We start from the raw sequence: 24,631 nt of genomic DNA on the forward strand, positions 1-24,631 counted from the left end.
TTATTTTTGGTTTTGTGGAATGCCATTGAAAAAGGTTAAGCAGAATATTGTCATGGTCCGACTGCCATTGTTAAGATAACTCTGCTTGGTCTGTGGCGAACGGGAAGGGGAGAGGCAAAACTGACTCTTCTTAGTTGCAGTGGCCATGCAGTGTGTCCATACTGGGATGCCTCTGGGAAGGAAGGGGACACTATTAGCAGCATAGGGGGCCACAGCTGGCCTGTGGTGAGCACGGCAGGGCATGTGGGAGCTGAGCTATTGCAGTTGTCCTGGTAGGTAGTGGACCCTTTTATGCCATTTCATTTAATCCCCACAACAAACTCTTCCGTTCCCAGGGCACATGTTCGGGGTTGAGTGACTGAGTGAATCTGGGTGAGATTAGTATCCTCGCTTTAGAAAAGGAGCTGTGCTGCAGGTACATTGCGGAGTCCAGTGCTGATCATAAAACCCACCCACTGTCTTCAGTTGCTTGCCTAATACCTCCTTGTTGCTGCTTGTCAAATGTTCCTCAACTGTCTCACAGGTACTTCCATTTTCTTCCTTCATTGCCTCCTCTCTCCTGGGTTTAGTGTGCTCCCCACAGAGGTTCTGCACGTGTGTTTGCTGTACTAGTCCTTATGAAAGACAAGAATCAGAGGCCATTGACAGTATAAAGTCCCCAGGCAACATTTTGATCTTCCCTGTGAAGCACCCTGTGCTACATTTAATGCCCAAACTCCTGAGGCCTCCACCTGGGCAATCTGTCAGGGTCCAGTTAACAAGGCTGGAGCCCTAACGCTCCGCTCATCCCTTACACAGACAACCCCTCTGTCCTCTTCTGCCCATCCGGGAAGTTGATACCATTCTCCTCCCAGCCAGAGACCTAGGAATCATTTCCATAGCACCCTAGCACTTGCTTTACCGGTAAGGTAACTTCAGTGTGGGATAACTTGCACCAGAATCTCTCCAAAGATGATCTCATTCTCCTACTTTGAATTATAGGCATAGAAAAAATTCAAATCTGTATATTTCACCAAGTTAATATTGTGAATTGTATATGTTTTTGGCTTACTCCATTAACATGCAAAGCAGATTTATGACCCCGCTGAGCTTTCACATCAATAACTGATGTAACCTAGTCAATGCCGTTATGCTGGAGAAAAAATGTTCCAGCTTGCATTCTTACCCTCATTCCTCATATTTATGCTACTTATTGGTATTAAGATAATGTAAACCTTTCTACCAGGAGATTGAGTATATCATTTGCTGCCATTGTGATCGCTTAACAAGTAAACCTTACTTATAGTTGGATTTGTGAACTAGTCTCTGTTTTAGATCCTAGGGAAAGTCAGCTCTTTCAGATGATGTTGGAATATTTTAGGGTGTGTAATATTATAGTCCCACCCTTTGCTTAATTAGGGGAAAGAAAATGGGCTCAATATTAGTCTTAGTCACTGTGTAAATATGAACTAGAAGATGAGCTGCTGAATGACATTATTCAATAAGGGCAGAGCCAACTTTATTCTGAAATATCCCTCCCCTAATATATCTACATACAATGTAGGTATATTCACCTGAACGTATTCAACAGCAATATATAGGTAGAACAAATGTGAAACTTCTTTATCTTATTATCCTATATAACTAGAATTTATAGTCCTAAAATTTAATATGCAAACATTTAGCTTTCATAATTTTGCCTCTTATTGTAATAATCATACCTACCAAAATGGGCTGGGATTTTAGCAGGAAAGAAGGCTGGGATTACTGCCTTTAGTTAGTTAGTTGTAAGGAACCCTTTGCTTATAGTTAAGGTTACCGGAACCTTAAGAAACAAGATAATGAAAGAAAGATATTTGAATTTTCCCCTTAAAAAATTGATGGAAATGATATAGGAAGGGCATTATTTGCTGATGAGGAAATAGATTCCCAAGTGTTCCTTTGAGACACAGACCTTCTGTAAACAGGGAAGTGTCTGATACAGCAAATGTGTTCTTTGTGACAGAGAGCTGATTGTGACCTTTTCCTTCACTAAAATCTTAACATTTACCTTTCAGTATTTTGACTTAATGTGGTAAATTATTTTGTCCTTTTGTTCAAAACTACCAGAAAGTAAAACGTAAATCTTTAATGGAAAAATCTAATCATATTCTTCCTGGGGTGGGAATGAATTTCAGAGAGATCTTGCAGAGAGATGTGCTATACCCCAATCTGTTTTTGCAGGATGCTACAAGCTTTCCTCCCACTATTTAAGAACTCCAGGAACTATGAAAAGCTAATTTCATAAGAACTGTCTTATCACAGATCTTAGTTTATGGAAACTCCAACTCCTGGCATTTCTTTGCTGAAGTCACCATGACTCCTTTTCAGCGAGATTAGTCACTCTGGCGCTGAGCAGTCAAGAGAGGATGTCCTCACCTGAAGTCCCTTTCTCAGTTTCAAGAAAAATTGGCAAAAGCATAACCCAAAATCCTGGTAGCAGCCTTTTTATAAGTGTTCTTTCAGTAAACCACTCACGGTTTTGAATGTTTCATGAGTTTTCTCAGCCCAAAATTGTTATTAACCAAAAAATATTCACCAACTCTGAAGTTTAAGGATCCTGGAGATGGGAGAACCACATTCTGAGCAAGGCGCCCAGCTGCTGCTGTCTGATCTGTTCTGATTCGACTTAAAAATGCGGCAAGCGGCAGGCAAAGGTGGCCATGGCTGTAAATGCCTTTGCGTCAGGGATGGCTTTTCTCACCAGGAACAGCTGGGGGTGAAAGTTGTCAAAGATAAAATTATAAATGTTTTATTTGGAAAATGTTAGGCGGGTTTAAGATATGGTCACTTGATTAGGTTAGTGCCAAGAAAACAATAGACTCATTAAAGCTATAATTAGTCATTGTTGACATAGTGTGTTTTTAATCAGCTCCAGCAGGGGATAAAGTGGCTGAAATAATCTAGTGCTTTGTTAACTAGAAGTACAACCAGCTTTTTAAAATTTAGCCCTGCCTTTCCTCGGAATTTCTACACCACCTTTGTTCTGAGAAATTTGGTGACTTCACTTTAAGGTTACAGGGTAATCGATCCTAATGAATTATGTTGTGCTTTTGTTACATTGTGTTGTTGGTCAGGATGTGTTTTGATAGTTCCTCTTTCCTGGCAAGTCAAGAAGAAGGAATTGAAGGTGGTAGAATACACTTTGCGGTATGCTACAAGCTTTCCTCTCACTTTATAACAACTCTGGAAAACATGAAAAGCTAATTTCATAAGAACTGTCTTATCACACATCTTAGTTTTTATGTACTTCAAATACAGATAAAGACTCTCAGAATCAAGGGTTGTATAATTTGCCCATGTCCACCTGGTGGGTAAATGGCTGAAACTGAACTTCTAAACCCAGCCTGTGGACTCCAGCAGCTGCCTCCAACTTAACACCAGTCAACACTTGATCCTCCAGCTCCAACCTCGACAGCCAAAGATGCAGCCTCGGCTTCCATCTAAGTAAAGTTTCCTGTAGCCGATGACGCTGGTATACGTACTGCCTCCAAGACCACTGAGTGCTGTCCTCATCCCGATCCCTCTCTCCCCTCCCCCGTCAAACTCTTGCTCTTCTCTCACCTCCTTCATGAAGCCCTCCTGATTATATCTCCCCCCAGCGTGCACATCCCTTAAGAGTTTTTCTCTCCTCTGAACGCCTTTTAGACTTTTAGCCTGAGATTTTCTGGTGCAGAGCTCATTTCAAATAACTTATCAGGTGAAGGGATTTATTAACGTGTTTATTTTCTCCCCAACCACAGGAAGGTTAAGATTTCAGGGAAGACATTGGCCTCTGTATATGCTTCCTAATCTGCCGTATTGACTCACAAGTTTTTTCAGTCCTGGAAGAGATATATTATATGTCAAAGATACTTACAATATAAAGGTTTACACAACTTCACATGTAATAGCCTTCTTTATTTTCCATTCATCTTCATATCCTACACTTTGCAGAAATAAAATTCCAATTTAGAAATTTCAATTAACATAAGCATCTGCATAAATTAGCAAGAACCCTTATGAGACAAGGAAGTGCTTTCTTTGGCCTAAATTAATTCATTGTAGATATAATCTTTCTTTTCCAGTATTTATTAAGCTCATAAAATGCTCCATGTTAAAGAACAGCTAAAGCAATGACCAGCAAACATGGTTTTCCTAAAGAGGTCTTGGATATTTTTATCTTAATCTTGGAATTACATGGCTCTGTGAGTTACATAGAATTATGTTTAAGTGAGAAAACTGTAATAATGTGACACTCATCTTATTTTCATAGCTATGTGCCTGTCAACCCACAGATGCTATCTAATTTGGCTTCCTCACATCTCAGAGGCAGAATTTGTGGGCAGATATTTTGATTAATATGCCCTTTCTCAGATAATGAAGCAAAGCATTAGAAGTTTGGCATGACTTCCTCAAAGCAGCAGCCAGCTGGAAAATGAACCCAGTTTCCAAGATTATTAGGCCAATGTCTGAAAACTTAGTGAAACCTCTTATTAAATGAGCATGTCTTTAACTGTTTTCTATGTGGGAGCATTGTTTTAGAGTAGAAGCTTCAATCTGTATATATACATTTAACATCCTTTCATATACCAAATAACTACAGAGAGAAGAGATGGACTGACTGCAATCATAGAGGATGGCATTCCCTTGTCATGATGAGGGAAAGGGACTGGCCTGTTACTGGGGCTGATGGCCCACTGAGGCAGGGGCCAATGGTGGGAAAGAAGCCATCTTTCCAACCAGCTTCTGTCCTGTGAAAATCTCTCTCTTCATGAATGTGGTGCCCTCCCCTTTCCTGTTACCTCCAGTGGGGGACTGGAGGTTACTTGCAGTTACTTTCAAATTAGGAATCATTCGTTGGCAATGAGGAATCTCTGGGCTAAAATGTGGGCAGTGGTTCTCAAACTTGACTGTATGTTAGAATCATCTGGAGAGCATTAAAAAATACTAGTGCTTTTGTCTCACCATCAGGATCCAAATTTACTTGGTTTGGACTGTGGCCTGGGCATTTAAAAGCAGCCAAAGTTGCTAAGTCAGGAGACCCCATTTTCTGGTTTTCCTTACTGATTTCAGGGAAGACATTGGCCTCTTTGTATATGCTTCCTAATCTGCCGTATTGACTCACAAGCTTTTTCAGTCCTGGAAGAGATATATTATATGTCGAAGATACTTACAATGTAAAGGTTTACAGAATTTCAAGGTATTTACATTACTTTTCTTGCTCCCTAGCTGAAGTCATGGCTGAAAGGATCTAGGAAACCATTTAAAAAAATAGGACTCCCTTATAGAAAGTAATTCATGCAGCTTATGAAGACAAGCATAAAAGCTTTTCAAGTCAAATACTAAATCTTTCAAAAAATTCTTGAAGCTTAATTTACTTCATCCAAACCTTTATGCAATATTTTCAGTGCATATAAATATGTGTCTCAAGTCAGTAAGTGTTTTGGGGGCTATTCCTATTTTTCAGGGAAAGAAAATTTAGGATATGCAAGGGAAAAATGCTATGTGGCTGGGAAAGCATGTTAAGGGTATTGCAATAGCGCATATCTGCAGAAAAAGGAATCTACTAGCTTATGTGCACGTTGGCTGATGGCAGTCAGCCGGAGGAAGTTGCTCTAAACTGTAGCAAGATCAAATCAGATAAACTGATTCATGTTTTGACCGGTGTGTTTTTCTACACTAGAATAAGTAGCTGAAGCAGATTAGAGTCTCAACCTTCTGGAATAGTTTCCTGGAGACGTGCCTTAAGGTGAAAAATGATGATGGAGAAAAATGGTTTTCTCAAACATGGCTGCTCTTCACTTGTACCTTAGTGGGATATTCAAACTCTTAAGTTCCAGAACCTGCGTGCAGAGAGTCTGACTCAGTCTGTCTGAGAAGTCCTAGAGTTTGTCCCTGTAAACTCCGGAGGGACTGCGATGATCAGCGAGGGTTGGGACCCACTGGATTGATCGTATGTGCCCTCAAGTTCTGTTTCGGTATTAGCCCCCTGGCTTCTGATAACTAGTCCGCCCTGCTGTTCCTCAGTGATCTCAATTACTTAGTCCTCATTTGTGAGTTTATTTTCTCAGTAGATGGGCTATCAGGACCCTGTCAAATAAGACATATTTTTATGCATAAGAAATTACTTTCTTTGAGAATTAGGCTTATAGAGTATATTCTACAGGCCCTTTCCAATAGGTTTCAGGAGGCTATCATTGTGTGAGTGACTTCACGGTAAACGAGTATTAACTAACAGCCAGCTAGTGCAGCTCGCTCGAAAAATTGTTTTAAAAATAAAATATGATAAAATATTCTTACTTTGTTGCAGTTTTTAAATAACAATTTAATTGAGATATAATTCATACACCATAAAATCCACAGTGCTAAGGTATACAAAAAGTATCCTCCCCATGACACTATCTTAACCCTAACAATGTAATTTAATTTTTTAAACATTAAAAAATAAAGGTATGTACCTCAAGTGGGATCCTCAATGTTCTAGAATTTTGTGCCAGTGAGGGTTTTATCAAAAAAGCAGAATCAGTGTAAGTGATACAGAGCAAGCGCTTTATTAGTCAGGTTAGACTTTATGTGGTCATGGAAGCTGGCTAGGCAGGCTACATAAGCCTGTTGCTTTTCTGTCTTCTGTGGCACCTGAGATCAAAAGGATCAGGGTTGGGACAGAAAGATGGACATGAAGTGGGAGAAAGCAAGGTCAAAGAGCCCATGAGAACAAACTGGAATCCACAGGGATGCCTGTCTCTCGCCACCTCTCACTTTGATGGTGCAGAAGGCCTACTGATGGGGCTGTGGCTGCTCTGTACAGCTGCACCCTCACCAGGTCTAGGATTCAGAGAAGCTAAACAAGCTACAGGAGCTGCAGGCCCAGGTTTTCTTCTGTGCAAGAAGGTGAGCTGGCAGATCAATGACAACTTACATGAGCTTCAAGGCCTGTGGCCACAGTGTGACCCTGCCCACACTTTGGGACTACACACGTTTACATTTCCAAGAAGGCTGTGAAGTTCTCTCTCTCTTTCAAGAGGTATTTTGGTTTATTAGCACATCAGTTAATGCACATTTATTGACATATTCCTCAATTACCTTTAACCTGTAAGCAAAGCCTTCATAGAGGCTCCTCGGAATCTCAAACAGCAGCTCTGTAAAGTACTACTTGTTCCTACTGACCGTTTACCCCTCTGAAGCCAAAAGCCTGAATTGCTTTAACTAACCCTGAGATTTGGGTCATGTCTGCTAAGCAATGTTTTAAGCACATATTCGTTTAAAGTGTGCTTTCTCTCCAGGGGTACCCGTGAACTTCAGGGATAATGTGAGCTCATTGCTTTCCTGTCCTTCACAGAAAGATTCTATTTAGGATACCTGTCAATACTGTGCTGCAGCTGGGGACAGAATAGCTCAGTGCTTGGCTGGCTCCACCCACTTATAATGACCCAATAGTGGCAAAACACGTGAAAGGCAATTATGCGAATGGATCGATGCTAGTAAACAGAATGATTTAAAAGCTCCTTCAACTCAGGTAAAAATGTCTTACTTAGATCAGGGAAGAGCCCTGTTCTGACCCTCATTATGAGGAATAGTAGCAGCTGTGTGTTCTCAGTAAGCATAGTCCTTGAGCAAACTTGGGTATTAGCAATTTCAAGTCCAGAATCCCAAGGTCCACTAGAAGCTGGCCCCATGGCACTATGTCCCTGTGGCTATAGAGAAACTGGAGTAAAATCGGAGGAGTGTTAGAACTCTTAAACAAGGAGGTTGTGGATATGACTGAATCTAGAAGGTAAAGAGTAACGTAGAGAGGACATTCTTGGGGAAAATGAATGACAGTAGGAAATACGATTCCTTCGGGCTAGAGTATGGAAATTAAACTCTTGAGGTAATAAGATGGGTACTTTCATTGATTTCCTGAAGCCTTCCACAAGTAAGTACAAATATACAGAATTAGATATGTCAGGTGGAAAAGTAAGTATCAAAACAGAGGGAATTTTAAAAAATCATATGAGAACAGTTTATAAAACTCCATGAAATACATTTAAATTCCTAGAGGAAATGGTTAATGTTCTATGAAATTACACCTTTGTGAAACTTATCTTGTAGAGACAGGATTAAATGGACCAATTACCAAAGAAGGTGATTTTTAAAATACACACATACAAAATAATCAGGACAAATGGTTTCATGTAGAAATTCTTTAAAATATTTAAAGATCAGATAACTTCAGTAATACGTAAATTTCTCCAGAGCACAGAAAAAGAAGGAAAACTTTCCTATTCTTTCAAAGGAGTGAATATAATACAAAGCTCAAAACCAAAGATTGTTTCAAAAACAAGACAAATCTTACTATACTAATGATGAAATGAAATACAACATAAGAAAAAAACCCAACAGCACATTAAAAGATAATACATCAAGAGGTGAAATTAATTTCAGAAATGTGAAGACATTATTATATAAGGAAACATTAATGAAATCAAGCTATGAAGAGAAATCAGAAAATCATTTCAATATGGAAAGAACAAGTAATTAACAAATTCATTATCTACTCATGTTAAAAGTGGCCAGCATCTTGCTTAATGGGAAAATACTCAAGATTTTCCAACTAAAATTGGGAACAAGGATGCACATTATCTCTACTATTTTTTAACTCTATAATAGAGGTATTAGTCAGTGAAAGTGGATAAGATACACTAAATTGAAGCATAAGAATTTGAAAGGAAGAACTAAAACCATACCTATTAGTGAAGGATACGATTATACAGCTGGAAAATTATGTACATCTGTAAAAGTAATGGTTGAAAAACCACTATAATAATTTAGCAAGTTAGCAGAAACCACTACACAAAAGTCAATAATCTACATATAAACAACAAAACAATAGGAAACAGAAGATGATAGGTGTGCCCCAAATTATAAAAATAAAGAAAATAAAATACTTAGGTGTAAACTTTACAAAAATATCCAAAATCTATAGGAGGAAAACCATAAAGTAATCCTGAAACTTGCAATAAAGGACTTGAGCTCACGGAAGACATGTTTTTGGACATGAAAATTCAATATCACAAAAATGTTAAGAATAATGAGAAAGGGATAAATAACCCTTTCAGATATTGAATATTTTATGAATAATCATTTTTAAAATGGCATTGCATGAAGAGACCATCAGAACAGTGGAACAGAAGAGAAAACTCCAGAAATAGATCCGGTTAATTGTATATAGAATTTTACTATCTGATAGAGACAGCATCTCAAATCAGTGATGAAGAGATGAATTTGTACATAAGTTGTACTGGAACAGCTATAAAACCAAGCTTGGAACAATTCTTCAAAACATATGTGCTGATAAATTCCAGGTGACTTAGAGATTTGTATGTAAAATTAAAACCAAATAAGTACCAGAAGAACATATGAATAACTGCCTATAACCTAGGATGAGAAAACCTTCCTAAATGTGACTTAGAATTTTATTTCTCCTCCCTGCAAAACAACATAGAACAGTAGAAGTCTTTTGGGGGGCATAAACACCACAAGCAAAGAGATAAATGGGAAAAGTATTTTCAACTGAAACAACAAACTTTTAATGTCCCTAACATACAATGAGCTTCTAAGAATAAAACAGGTAAAACCAAATTTAAAAATGGACAGGAGATATGAACTTTCCATTTCCAGAAAAAGGAATGCAGATAACCTAAACATGAAAAGATGCTTGGCCTTCAACACTGTAATGCACATACAGGCTCAACTACTAATCTGTGATTACTGACCTCTCACACACAAACATCAAAATGTTTTACAACCTTCTCAGTAGGTATGCACAATGTTAATAATGCTAAGTGGAAAAATCTTTTAAGTGTATTTTTATGAAAACAAATGATATTTGTTTATTTAATATTTGTGAAAACAAATGTTATGATGCCTGATATTTGCTTCAGAATAATCTGTTAGAGGTAAAGTGTCACATACATGAAACAAGCTTGGCCCATGTATTGGTAGTTTAGAAGCTGGGCAATAAGAACACCACTGAGTAGTCCCTCAAATTTTGTATATATTTGAAATTTCTTGTAACAAATAAGTAAAGAAAAAAGGGAGAAAAAATTCATATGGTCTCAATTAAAAATATCGTGCAATTAAGCCAAAGGAAAAAATGTTAATTTCGAGAAAAAAAATTTAGAGAAATAAAACTATTCATTGGCTTAGAAATGAGTTTAATACATGAGAATGATGATATATCAATGGAGATAGATCAGCTTAAAGCTGACTTGTGTCAGAATTTTTGCTCTTTATTTTCAGGATGAGTAAGCCGAATTTCAGAGCTCAATTAATTCTTGGTTTATCTCTATTATATTAGATCCCTTGATCACAGAATGAAGCAAAATGGACACTCGTATTTTTTTAATAGATTTGATAACTCCAGTACACACTGACCACTCACTGTCAGTTTAAGTAAAAACTATTTAATTAAGTTGATGTTGATTTATATTTGCAATTTGGTGTGAATCTTCAGATAGGCATGAATCTTAGGATATCCATTCATTCTAAATAGCCCTTAAGAAGAGTTGAAATAAATATTATCTTCAGTATACCTTCCTAACAGACTACAGTGCTATAGAATACACTAAAGAAAATTTATTTTTGAAGAACATTTCCACCTACTTCCCCACCTCCAGAAAACACCTTCCGTCCTTCTGATACACAACCTAAACATATCCCTAGAGTATTTCAGTCATCTATCATTTAACTCCAACATCAGGACTCTGAATATGCTTTGGGAGGCAGTGGTTCAAGGTCAGTTAATGAGAACCACCCTCAGGCTATCCTTCAGACAATGAAGGGCTTACTATGAGAGCCCCAGACGTCAAAATGTACCTACTGGAACCCAACACAAAGCAATCAAATAAAGATAAATGAGGAAATACTAAACATGTCCATCTTATGCTTGGCAGCTTTATTTTACTGAAATCATCTATACCAAATGTAAAGTAATATCACTGATACTTTGTCTACTATTTTAAGCTGTCCAGAATGCCTTAACAACATTAAGGTGGTTTTTATTAATTTAATAACTTCAAGTCATGAGGTTTTAACTTGTCATGACATTCTTAAGATTGTTACTTGGAAAACTAGGCAAGAATACCAAAGTTTGGGTAGGTCTGTGTGTATAGCAGTCATCCACACATATCAGTGTGCATTTGTTAAGCTGCCCACTAGAGAAAGCAGAGTGTATCCTCAGAGCCAGGGCAAAACCATGCAAAATAAGAGGTGCCAGTGAGTAAGCTGGATGGGCCAATGGATGGTTTCGTAGAGAAACTCTGGGTGCTGAGCCCTGACCTGTTCAACTGACATCTGTTGATGTTCTCTGCCAGCACAAATCTCACTTTCAAAAATTACAGTCCCTCTGTACTTTTTCTTTTCCCAGGTTATTTGAAACTGCTCCTGTGAAGATATAAATATTCCATTTTGGAAGGCTTTTATACCCTTGTGTAACTTAAACTAGAAAAATGAGCTCAGGAAGCCAGAACCAGAAAGTACAACACTGATCATTTAATCTAAATATTCACAAATGAAGAAGGAGGGAGAATACAACTTCTGAACATGAAGGGACTCCGCTTCCACCAACTGCTCAAAGATTAATTTCATTCACTGTAACCTTTGCATGGCTGTGAGAAGCTCATATATATGTAATCACTCAACATACATGTACTGAGCTCTTACCATATGCCAACCACTGCACTGGGCCCTGTGGGTCCAGCAGTGGACAAAAGATCCTAAGTTGCTGAGCTAAAGGGATTTATGTTGAACAAAAGTGAAGCATATCAGAGAAAAAAGAAACTATGGGCAACCTCATTTAAAATATTCTATGAAAAGCATGTTCCTCTCAATATCCAGGGAAAATCCCCTTCCCCCATAGAATGAAAAATGTCTACTTTCTACCTAACTCACGTTTCATTTCAAATTACAATGAGCAAAAGTTTTGGATTTTTCTCTGTTAGAAACTGTCACCCCACAAATCATATGATTTCTTTGCACTTCTTTGCTTTGAGCCAAGAGCTAGACCATGTGATTACTTAAATTTCCTTCTACCTTTAAAACTACATGAAACAGAGCCTCATGAGTGTTTTGAATTCTTTTCCCTCCTCTTGCCACCCCCTCTCCGTCCCGTGCAGGGCGCTGCGAATGACACTTTGGTTTCTGTATCTACAGGACCTCTGGCTCTTGTGATTGTGGTCTGGCTTGTGACACACTGATAATGGTGGGGAGTTAGACACACTTCCTGAAACACAGAAATCTTCCCTTTCAGATGCCTAGAACTAAGAACTGACAAGACCATCAATCATTGTGAAGGAATAAACAATACCGTTAAACATTTCGGTTTTTTGGCTCCTTTCAAGGTCATTTTTTTAAGCCAAGCTCTTGAAAAGGGAAAGTTTACCAAGGCTTGTATTTAACTGCATGCTGGTGGGTTCACCGTCCCAAGGATAGAATTATGAGGTCATGTGATTTTAGGACTCAGAAAATCATACAGTAATAAAAGCAGAAGCACGCTAAACACAAAATAATTGTAGGTAGTGCTACAAAAATGAGAAAATTCATTTTCAAAAGAAATTTAAGAGGTGAACTATATCTTACCAAACTTAAAGTGTCCATTTCTTTAAATAGTCTGTTGGAGACACTGAAGTAAGGTTGTCCACAGTGCCAAGCTTTGTGTTCAGTTCAGGTGGAATTTGTGTTAAATGCCACAAAGTGTCCACAACCCTTCACTTATAGAAAACAGCCAGTTTGGGCCACCGTGGAAGTGACCCATGTCAGCCAAGATTGTTCACTCTGGATGAGAGCCTGACTGGGCCACCCCAGTATTGCCCCAGGCAAGTTTATGTACAAACAGCGGATAACACATTGCCCCCAGATCGGGATACATGATAGGTTAGCAGTTGGCAAGTGGTGAAAGTTCCATTGTACAGTAGGAAATATTCTCCCATAGAATTTAAGAAAAAAAATTCTGAAATTCCTGTATCTCCTTTCCTCCTAATTTCTCATGTTGTAAGGTTAAATGCAAATTCATCTTCCCCTACAAAATCTTCTCAGACCCCTGCAGTCCATGAAGATGACTGTTCTGTTTGAATTGAAAGTACAACTATTTGAGTAATCTATCAGTTAATCATGTTCCATCTTAGAAAATTATACTGTATTTTCTATTATCTTAATTTGACTTCTACATTTCTGCCTGCTTTATCAGAAACTAGATTATAAATTACAGTTGAATTTTCATCTTCGGGTCTGATACTACATATTGAAGATATTTAACTAGATTTGCTTAAATTTAGCTTTTCTTAACACTGTCACAAATAATATTGCCCAAAACATAGTTAACTCTAAGCAAAACTTTATAAAGTATGCTGATGGATCTTCTTGACTGTTATTTTTATTTTTTCCAGGGAGGCACTGTGTTCTCCAACTCTGTGTTATATTTAGGCAGTGGCTTCAGTTTCTTCCCTCTGATCGTTAAAGCTTGTGCCCAGGGAAGAATTTGGCCTTAGTCACATATATCTTAGGAAGAATAAATTTAACCTTTCATTCCCAAGAAAATTAAGTTTCATCCAATTCTTCCACAAAACGACAGACTTTATCACCCTTCAGAGGAGTTTTACTTGAGCACATTTGAGGGGGAAAGAGGAGAAGGTAGAATCATAGTGGTGGGGTGATCGACTTTGAATGGGGGAGCATCTTGCTCCTTTGGCAGCCATCTCCTCTCGCCACCCGAAGACTGGGAGTGTCGACGTCTCTCACTAGAAGGCTCTGGGGAAGATACTTGCAACCATCCAAACTCAGAACCAGTCACTGCTAAGAGGCCAAATCAATGCAGACATTTTTCCAAGAAAAATTTGATGTGAATTGTTGAGATATCTGTGTTCTTTGATTAAGGGAGGCTGGATCTTGATGGCCACTAAGCTTCTTTTCCTGTGCCATGATTATACTTGTATAGACAGAAAAAGTGCAAGAGAACACACTCCTGGTCAACAAATACGCACCCTGAGAGTCCCACTCAGTGAAGAAAGCATAGAAAAGGGGAGGAAAACTTCAGCACAAATTATGTATTGGCAGCTCTCAAAACACCTTATCCCTCAAACCCCTCTTTAATTAAAGAAACATACTTCCATAATAAATTTAGTAGGGATTTAGCTGCAGTATGGCTCAAATTTTAGAAATTCTAATGTAAAAATATTACAGGTCTTCCAAATGATGTCATGATAATTGATTTGCTACATACTAATTATCTTCTTCAACATTATTTATCGAACGCATGAAATCTTTCAGTTTTGACCCTAAGTGACAGTGTAAAAAAATTAAGTTTTGCTTGAATTGATGAACATGTGCATCATTTTCTTACATGTAGAAAATGGTTAGCATTATCTAGGGTTTCTTAGATATGTCCATGGAATAACCTGCTGTTGAAATTTAACTTTAATCACCCCAGAACTCCTGAAGAGTATAATGTTTTCTGGATCTATAAAATGGAAAAGTATCCCTCCTTTTCAGATATTAAGAGAGACTTTTCTATTCTGGCAACGTCTTCACAGGCCTCCTTTACACAGGATATGGTGAACCCATTTCTATAACCCATGAATCAGAAAGTTGTACCAAATGACCAATCATTTTGCTAACCCCAAGAGTGGAGACTTCACCAGATTCTCAGTAGGTGATGGTATATTTCAAAGGAGTGTGGTGGGAGTCCTGGAGCCACCAAGTTCTTGGTGTCACGGTGTTCTTGGCATTGATTGGCCCTTAGTCATTGTGACAATAGAAGAAATTAAGACTGAGGCAGGAGAGGTTAGGGCATGAAGGGTAAGCGACATTTCTTTAGTAAGAAATATTGGCAGAATTACCATAGTTGTGCCTGTTAATAGCTCTTCCCCTTTTCTGAGACCTGGAAAATATTCAGCAGCTTTGCCACTAGAGAACAGAGGCTTCAGTATTTCAAAACAGAACATTTTTAAACATTGCTTTTGAAATGATTTCAAATAGATGTTTTTAAAGGTTGCTATACCAGTTGCTAATTTTTTAGGTTAAAAAGGGATACTTTGCATATAATAAAAAGCTCATTCTGCATGATCAGATGCAAAATATTCCCCTCGTCTTTTCTCTTCTATTATCTATATATATGTCAGTCTCTCTCTAGCCTACCTGCCTCTTCTTGGGGGGTGTTTCTGTTTCCTGTGACTCCACTTCCTGGTACCATACTTCTGATCCTAAAGGGCACTGACTTTAAAACAAAAAGCTATGACTCTTTAAGTTCTACTGTTGCTGGACAATGGCTATTATGGGTTGTAGATGGTTTTTTTATTCCATATTAACTAACATGATGGAAAAAGATTTGTACTGAGTAAAATAACAGATAGGTCCTTAGTCCTGAAGTTGTTCCGAATAAGTTAATTCAGAATTTGGCAGAATAGAGGCATTTGAATTTTTGACCTTGAAACCTAAACTTACATTGTATTTTGAAGGAAGGCAAAAGAAACCAATTTTAATCATAACATCGTGTTTTTCCTCTCCTACACAGGCCCACCAAGATCGTCACTATGACCGATGGGGACTATGATTATCTGATCAAACTCCTGGCCCTTGGAGATTCAGGGGTGGGGAAGACAACATTTCTTTATCGATACACAGACAATAAATTCAATCCTAAATTCATCACGACAGTAGGAATAGACTTCCGGGAAAAACGTGTGGTGAGTTTTTAGCCATATTCTCAACCTTGCTGCTGATTCTCCCTTAGAAAAAATAAGAATTAAGAAACTGTGTTTACTGCATTGCAAGGTGTCTGTCTGTTATCACATGAAATTCATAACCCGTCACTTTGATTTAGAATATTGTCTTTTACTTTGTCAACTAAAAATAACATTTTGCTTTGAAAAATATTGAGTGACAATATATTTATCTCCAAAAGTATATGTAGTGTTTTTTTTTTAATTCTTAAGGAGTGTTTCAATACTTGAATGATACAGGCTCTGAAAATTTTAACTCTTGATAAACTCTGAGTTAAGCTCCTCAATAAGAGCAAGTGTTCATTTCCCTACTCTTAAGAAAGAGGTTAAAAGGATGATTGGCAAATAGCTGGAACATGAGCTTTGTAAATTCTTGCTGCATTTTTATTTACGTGTAGACTCAGCCATCAATCACTGGCTTATTATGAACAGAATGTGAGACCAATCCATGCTGTTTTCCAAGATAAGGAGTTTAAGTGAGAATCACAGCCACTTTCTTCTCCTTTGCTAGACGCTAATGACAGGAATAAGGATATTGTGACATGCAAGACGGGCAGCATAGACATGTAAGCTCAGCCAGATTTGCTGCCACCCAAGGTGTTCATGATTGCCGAGAAGGCTGTCCGGGGTTTTCTTGTGGTTTCTCCCCTCCCGAAAGGTCCTGCTGATCTAGGTGTAAGTCTTTGCCAAGTTTTCCCTTTAAAACGTTTTCGCTAAACCATACCTGGCAGGAGAGTTTGATGAAATATTAAAATTGTTGTGCTTTGCTTAAATGCGAAGTAAAAAGTCCATAATTAAAAAATTTTTTGACTTTTCTAAAAAGATCATTTGAAGAAATGGCTACTAAAGGAAGACTTGAAGTGTCCTAAGCTTATTAATAAATTCTGTGCATAGGTCATGGCTAAGTCATTTTGAAAGTCCAATTCCCAGAAAGAGATAGGTATTTGTAAAGCATTCTATCACTTTAAAAATGCCCTCATGTCTGTCATTTCATGTAAGTTTACCATAACGCTGTCAAGTAGGAAGAAATTAGCAGTATCAATTTGCAGATAAGAAAATAAGGTTTAAAGATGTTGAGAGTTGATACTTGAACCTGGAGCTTGGGTCCTAAATCTAATGTTTGCTGCCTCCGTTGAGGAAATGACAGAAGGTGTCTAATTTAAGTTTACAGTATGCCTAAATTGTGTTGAAAATCATACTTGTACTTGACATTTAAAAGTGAGAGTATATGTGATACTTCTGGAAAAAACAGAGCAAATATTTATTCTGCACTATGAACTTTGATTATAGTAATTGAGAAAAACATGCTGAGTGAACCCAGAGAATTTGAATGTCGACAAAATCCAAAGTACCGTCAACTGATGAAAATTGTATCTTTCAGGTTTATGATGCACAGGGACCAAATGGATCATCGGGGAAAACATTTAAGGTGCACCTTCAGCTCTGGGACACCGCAGGACAAGAGCGGTAATCATGAATTACTTTGTTTCTAGCTACAAGTGGCTTAAAAAAATGTATTTTAAAGTGAACGCTATATATGAACTTAGAAACCAAGTGATAGGCCACTCTTCTCCTGAATTCACAATAGATGTTTGAATTGAGAAAGAAAAATTATTTATAGTTAATTAACCACAACTAGCCTTGTGTATTTGGTGCAGATTTCAAAAATTAGATTTTCAAAAATCTTTGTGAGGATTCTTGTTAGGTGTTGTGTTTGTACTTTCTAAAAGGAAAAAAACTATCCTCCAGAATTTAATTGAATTAAAGTGAAAAATTCAGTGTTACTGGTTACAGGAGGGGGTTGTTGAGGGAGAGTGTTAAGATCCTGCTCTTCTCCGTTGGATGATCTTCCGTCCAGCCGCAGCCTCTCTGTCCATGGCCATTTGATTTTGTTCTCTTAAGATTTTGGCCACACCCTTGCCCTCCAGCTAGAGTGCTTCCCTCCCTTCTCACCTTCTCTGACCCTCTTCTTCCACCAGACCTGCCTCTATTCCACCTCCTCTGTGGGGCCTTTCTGAACACCCGGACTGCAACACCTGCTGCGCTCCTACGCCTACCCTACCATCCCTTACGTTTCTGAATTAATTAACCTACCATCGTGTGGTAAAGCGAATCTTTTACTTTTGTCTCTAACACTGTTCTTTGATTTACTTGTGGCCTTCCTATAAATGTCAAAATTGTCAGCTTTGTTAGGGCAGAGACCGTGCCTGGCTTTTCAGCATCATCCTGGTATCATGTCCAAAACAGGCGATACTCTGTAGGCAGTAGAGATGATTGCTTAGAGCTGGAAGTGCTGTTCCATTATCTGACAAAAATGTATTATTTTGGGGGGAAGCAAGGTTTCAAGGTGCTAAAGACCCCAGACTAGTGAAGCTTTCCGTATTAAATTAGGTTAAAATTGGCAATCGATTGTCAGAGAAGATATGTAGAAGACGCATACCTCCAAATTCTGCATCACATGTCTCAGAATGTTTATGCTTGTAAACACTTCAGTTTTTGAAATGCATCCAAAATGTTCTCACTTTCAGTGAGTGTAAACGCCAGGAGAGGTGCTGGGCCCTCTCTGTTAGCTTTTTTGACTGTGAATTCCATTTGCACACATCCTTCAACACGGCTGGTTCTTCTGAAGTCATTCCTCACAAGAATCTCTGTTCATATGTCAGTTTTATCACAAAGATGTATGTTTTGTAGACCAATTTCATTCATTTTTGAAGAAGTAATATGAGAAAATATGGTTCCCATATGTCCTCACAAATGATATGTCAGCCTAGCATGATGGCAGGCCTCTCTCCTCTGTCCCCAAAAGGCAGCTGCTCCATGAGGGAAGTGGGGAATACTAGGGACAGTCCTGTAGCACTGAGGTCGTTCATCCCTTGATAATTTTGCATCCTGTATATATAAGGTGTAGTTAGGTAATAAGGTGAACAGTGTCTCACACCTCACCTCTGTGCTGACATCTGACAGCATGCCCCATATAAAAGAATGCTTATTGATAAAAATGATATCATGGGAATGAGAGAAACATCATACTTCTTATGTCAACCTAAAGAATCCAGGGCAAAGCCTTAGCTCCCAGTGAGGGAGAAAGTGGGATAATGCCACTCCAGGATTTGTTTTTTAATGTGGTCCTAGCTTTTCCTGCCTACTGACCACTGAACAGAATGAGGTTGGTGGACAAGGCTGGAAATCAGCTACCTTTCCACTGGAGTAAACGCTGGGCAGAATGGGGGATAACAAAGGTCCTGGGCAGAGTGGTTCAGGGCATGAACCTGGTCCAGAGCGAGAGTATCCTATCCGTGTTGTTATAGATAAAAAGTGTGTGCTGAAAGGAGATCCATATAACAAACATGCTTTCAAGTAACTTCGTCATGTGCTGTGGGCAGTGAGAGGGAGATATGGCACTGTGTTGTCCTCAAAGGTGACACACACACACACACACACACGCATGCACTTCAGGAGAGGACAGAAAGCCGTTCCTTAGCCACACTATTGTGGTTGACTGGGAGACAATTTTGTAAGCGCAGCTAGTCCCCAAGAGAGAACACCATTCCATGAAAGCACTGTAAACTCTAGTTCTCAGCAAGTGGTAGGAACAAACGCACAAGAAAAAAATGAGTAACATTTATGGTATTTCATAATCACCATGATTATGTCCTAACAAAGAAATCATAATTTGGAAATACATAGTCATTAAAAATAGTCATTAAAAGATAGTTAACTACACTAGTTGGGGTGAGGACTTAATAACATATGTAACTGTTGAATCACTTGAAACTAATATAATACTATATATCAACTATACTTCAATAAAAAGAAGAAAAGAACAAAATAGTCATTAAAACATCTCTTCTCCTGCTTTTGTATTAAAATCCAAAAGGTATTATTCTCTATTGAAGTCATTGGAATTGATAATAATTTTATACCCTTTGCTATTCTCTATATTTCTTCCTTTCGATTTGGCAAACATTTAATGAGCAAATACTGTATTCAGGGCCATGAAAATGTAATGGGTAGCAAGTTAGAAACCTAGCTCCTTTATTCTAGCTTATGGTCTAGGGTGGAATTTGGGCAGATGACAAAACAATTGCAATATAGACTCAGGACAATAAAGGAACAAAGGCTGATAGCCAGGTGCACCTCAAGGAACCCACAACCCAGATGTGGGTGTTGGGGAGGCAGCTTGGGGAGGTGATATTTCCTCTGATGCTTTTATTTATAAACTCATTCACAACGTGTGAGTGAGTCTTATCCAGGGTAAAGAGGTAAAAGGTAAGGAAAACATGAAGGTAAGGTTACCCACAGAAGGAACAGCATGTGCGAAGCCCAGGGGAGAGAATGAACTTTCTAAGAACTGAAAGAAGATCAGCATGCCTGTGGGGGTCAAGGGATGAAGCTGGATAGAGGAGCAAGGGTCAGCTCATGTGGGGCCTTCATAGCTTATTAAAGAGATCAGGCATCTTAAGAGCAACGCATCATTATTAGAATGTTTTTAGCAGAGGATTAATATAGTCAGTGGAAAGCAGGGAAGGGATGGGCCCCACACAAAACTGGAGACTGGAAGCCTAAGAAGAAGGTTGTTGACGATTTCAGGTGAAAATATGAGTCTGAAACTAGAGTAGTGGCAGGGTAGATGGACAGAAGCGAGAAGGTCAGGAGGTATTTGTTGACTGATTGCACAGCAGGTGGAGGAGAAAGAGGCTATGGAGACCGGAAGGGTGGTGATGCCATTGACAGGAAAAGAAATTGACAGGAGGAGGGGTCCGTTTGGTTTGGACAAGTGAAGTTGGAGATACCTTAGTTTCCTTCAAGTGGATTTAGCCAACAAGTCGTCGGGCACACAGGGTGACAGGGAAGATCTAGATCTAGACATTTGGGGTTCGACATACTGGTGATAATTGAGCTGGGGATATGGATGAGATTACCCAGTGAATTTAGTTGGAGTGGGAAGGGGTTGAGTACAGAACCTGAGGAAACCAGAGAAGCTATACAAACAGACCAAAATGGGAGACCAAAACTTAGGAGGACATTTAGAATAGCAAGTGGTATCTGTCTCTATTCAAAGTTATGTGCCTTTCTAAAAACCCACTGTCAAATCCACTTTATCGGTGTAACCCGAACCTCCTTTGGTCCGTTTGGTGTCCTGTTTCCCCCATTCCTAACATTGAAGTGGGGCCCAGTGCATGTTCAACCTCACTGGAGACACCAGGGTGGGGAGGGTAGGAGCAGGGAAGAGACACTCTTTACTGCACATGACAGAATGTCTTCTTTAAAATCTTCCATTAGAGATGCAGGTTCTTGCATTCTGTCCCCAACTACTAAGCCTCTCTGACCTTCCCTCAGTTCCACTGATCATCTTTCTCTTCCTCCTTTCTTCCGAGTCTTCTCTCTTCCTCATGAGACATGGATTCTAGCCTAAGGCTCAATTTGACCCCCCAAAATGCTTATGAGACAGTTTTCTCACCAATATTGTTTTCCCTATGAAAGAACCCTAGTTCCAGCTGCTAACAAGTTGTGGTTTTCTGCATGTAATCATAGGCATTCACTTTTGGGACACTGTGAGCCAACTATTCTTCTGGACACAGGCCAGGGAGAGTGACCAGCATAAGTTATAAAGTCCCCAGTCTCAAGTGGCTTAGCTTTTAATTGTGGGCCACAAGATGCCCAGGAGCCAACAAGAGACAGTTCAAGGGGCTGTGTGAACAGTACGTGCTTGAATATTACACAGTCTGTGTATTTAATAAGTGCTATCGGACATAAAGCCAGGGTGTGGTCTTAAAGAAATCTACCACCAGATGTCCTCCCCTGACCCTTCAGCACTCTTTCCGCCCATTCTCCCATTCTGAAGGGTAATCCTTAAGGAATGCCAGGAGACCTCATATTTGAAAGGGAAATTGTACTGTTTGTATTACCATCATGACCTAATGGGAACTAACTTCCAGAACTATACACTGTGCTTTGTTCACAGATTCCGGAGCCTCACCACTGCATTTTTCAGAGATGCCATGGGTTTCTTATTAATGTTTGACCTCACCAGTCAACAGAGCTTCTTAAATGTCAGGAACTGGATGAGTAAGTGGGACCAAGTAACTTGTGTTGGCTACTTTGGGACTCAACAGCTCTAGCTGCTTGCTTGCCTCACGAGATGAAACCAGATTGAGAACTGCAGATTAACCTTGGGATGTCACAGGTTTAGTGTTTCCTGTGTCATCTTCAAAGTGGTGGCCTTAGGTGGCTTCGAATTGCATTTTCCTTTGATACTCTTAGAAGCCTATGTGGCTTCATCTCCACTTGTATGCAAGGTCTTTATTATTGCAATTGAAAGGCCATTGATTCCACTTGTTCAGTAAGTCTTAAAGGACTTGTTGACGGACATGAGCTACCACATCAACCTGGGAGTGACAGAGAAAAACAGCAGTTAAAATATGTGTCCTTGCACATGGGTTAATTAATGGGTTAAGGAACTGATGGGTTAATTGAGTGGGAAACTGCTTCAGAGCAGACCAGCAACATGAAGATAAGGTTGTGTGTGTCAGCCACTCATATTGAAATTTTACTCTGTTTTGAAACAATGTTCAAATGTGAGGAAGCCTCGTATAGAAAAAATCTATGAAGTTAAAAGTAGCCTAAGCAGTTACTAAAGCCAGGTTGATACCTACCACAGAGAAGAGTAGTATTTGATTATTCCTTTTTAAAAATTGATTAGCACCGACGAGAATATTACATTTGCTTTTTTATTACAAATATGAATTTTGATTCTAATGGGATATATAAGCCATCCTACGGGGCTGGTGATAGTCATGCCATTTCTAGATTTCTTGGGCCATTCTGCAGCCAGAGTCATGGATCATGTTATTCCCCTGCTCAAAGTCCTCTGGGACCTCCCTGCTCACTTGGAATACAATCCAGTGTCACTCACCCACCCACAGGGCCGTGGTGCTCAGGCCGTAGGTCCCTCTCCATTCACTTACTCTGCCCAGCTCACTGGCCTCCAGTCGGATGTATCTGTGCTGTTTGAAGGAAGAAGGGCACATTCCTGCCGTGGGGCCTCTGGACTGTGTATTCTCTCTGCCTGGATTCCTCTTCTGCCATTTGTAGTGTGAGCTAATCCTTTTATCTCCAAGTGTTTGTTCAAACCTTACTTATCTCTTGGGCTCTCTTTGCCTCACCACATCTAAGATAGTACCCTTAATGACTTCATAATCCCTCAACAGACTTTCTGCTTCCTCTGGGGAGTGCCACCACCTGACATTATATTTTATTCTGTATTTCTTCGTTTGCACGTGGTTTTGACTCCACCGCTAGAATGTGAGCACTGTGCGAATGCAGACTTCCATGGGCAACAGTCCGAAGCCCGCAGGAGTGTCTGGCACAGGGTAGATGCTCGAAACATAGATACTGCTTATTATTACATATTACTTATATTTAATAATTAATATATATGACTGCTTTAAATGTGAGTTCAGTAACACAGCTGCTACCACGGGAAAAAGATCAACAAATTCTGACTTCTTTAATCGCTTTTTCAGATGAGTGTTTTTCCTGGAATCTGTCTCTACTTCCTTTTATTATATTTCTTTACCCAAAGTTTGATGGTTTTATTAGATTCTGAGGAGATAAGGAGATAAAATAAGATTATCCGAGTCTTTCAGAGAATGACTTGCTCATCCTGTTTCAGAGCAGATGAGACCCTCCCTTGTTTTTTAAAAACTCCTGAAGGATGCTGTTGGGACTTAAGATAACGAAGTGCCATGTCTAGTAACAGTTTCGTTTCTAACACCCAAATCATCAGTGGTACAGGGTCAGCCTTTGTCATCCTCCTCAGCAAAGGGGCACACAACGTGCCCCAAGACAGACTTTCAAGTGATCCCTGTAACCTCAAAGTCAGGGCTGGCAGATTTCTCATGATTTTCTTCCTTCCTTTCTTCTCCCCTCTTTCCTTCCCTTTCTCTCTCCTTTCCCTCCCCCTCTCCCTCTTTCTTCTCTTTCTCTCTCAGTGTTTCCTAGAGAAAAGAGAAAAACGGGTGACCTGTTTTAAAATTGTTTCTACATGAATTTGTGGTGGCTCAGCAATGTCCTGCTTTTTATAGATGATCACCTGAGACTTCAGGAGACGGAAATGTAGCAGCCTCCCAAAGGAAAAGAAAAACTTACGCACGTTAAAATTATGTTCAGTTACCCACTCATATTTGGAGAACAGATGGCATGGAGCAGTATGTCCACCTCGGAGAGCATTTCTCCAGGTGTGGGAGAATGCTGAGTGGTGTTCAGACCGGTGCTTCATATCAATTATTATTAATTTTCAGTCTGCACTTTGTGCGGCAGTATCTCCATTTTCCAGGCGAGGAAACCGCAGCTGGAAAAAGTTAAGGAACTGACATAACAATAACTAGTAAGCAGCCACGCTAGGGGCGAACGATTAGATGAGGAATGTGAAGTATACGTGGTGATTTGACGTCACTTATTTATAACCAACTTGCTGTTCCGCCGGCTTTCTTTCTAAGGCCAACTGCAAGCAAACGCTTACTGTGAAAATCCAGATATAGTATTGATTGGCAACAAGGCAGACCTGGCAGAACAGAGGGAAGTCAATGAACGGCAAGCCCAGGAGCTGGCTGACAAATACGGGTAAGTGGAGTTCACGGCGCCGTCGTCTGACCTTGCCTGCTGCTGCTGAGTGATGGGGCTGGGACCTGAGGGTGATGCCAGGAGGAATCCCCTTGAATCAAGAATGACACCTGATTGAAAAAGATTTTCCAGAGAAATGTATTGGGGGTTTTTAATCAATGATTTAATACTAATAGCAGGTGACATTTACTGAATACTTATTATGTGCTAGCAACTGTTCCTAGACTTTCATTTATTAATTACCCCTCGTA

The 24,631-nt window shown here is 39.4% G+C and overlaps 1 protein-coding gene across 3 annotated transcripts in view; it reads left to right on the plus strand.

Annotated features, from left to right (window-relative positions):
• RAB27B (RAB27B, member RAS oncogene family) overlaps nt 1–24,631 on the plus strand; it is a 139,049-nt gene that overhangs the window by 107,494 nt on the left and 6,924 nt on the right. For all 3 annotated transcript variants that reach the window (XM_037016446.2, XM_017657155.3, XM_017657154.3), the window contains 4 exons: nt 15,548–15,719; nt 17,137–17,222; nt 21,721–21,824; nt 24,257–24,380. In XM_037016446.2, the coding sequence (XP_036872341.2) occupies nt 15,567–15,719; nt 17,137–17,222; nt 21,721–21,824; nt 24,257–24,380 (467 nt within the window). In that variant the 5' untranslated portion in view covers nt 15,548–15,566. The remainder of the gene's footprint in view (nt 1–15,547; nt 15,720–17,136; nt 17,223–21,720; nt 21,825–24,256; nt 24,381–24,631) is intronic.

This window comes from Manis javanica, chromosome 9, assembly GCF_040802235.1.
Source record: "Manis javanica isolate MJ-LG chromosome 9, MJ_LKY, whole genome shotgun sequence".
Lineage (NCBI taxonomy): Eukaryota > Metazoa > Chordata > Mammalia > Pholidota > Manidae > Manis > Manis javanica.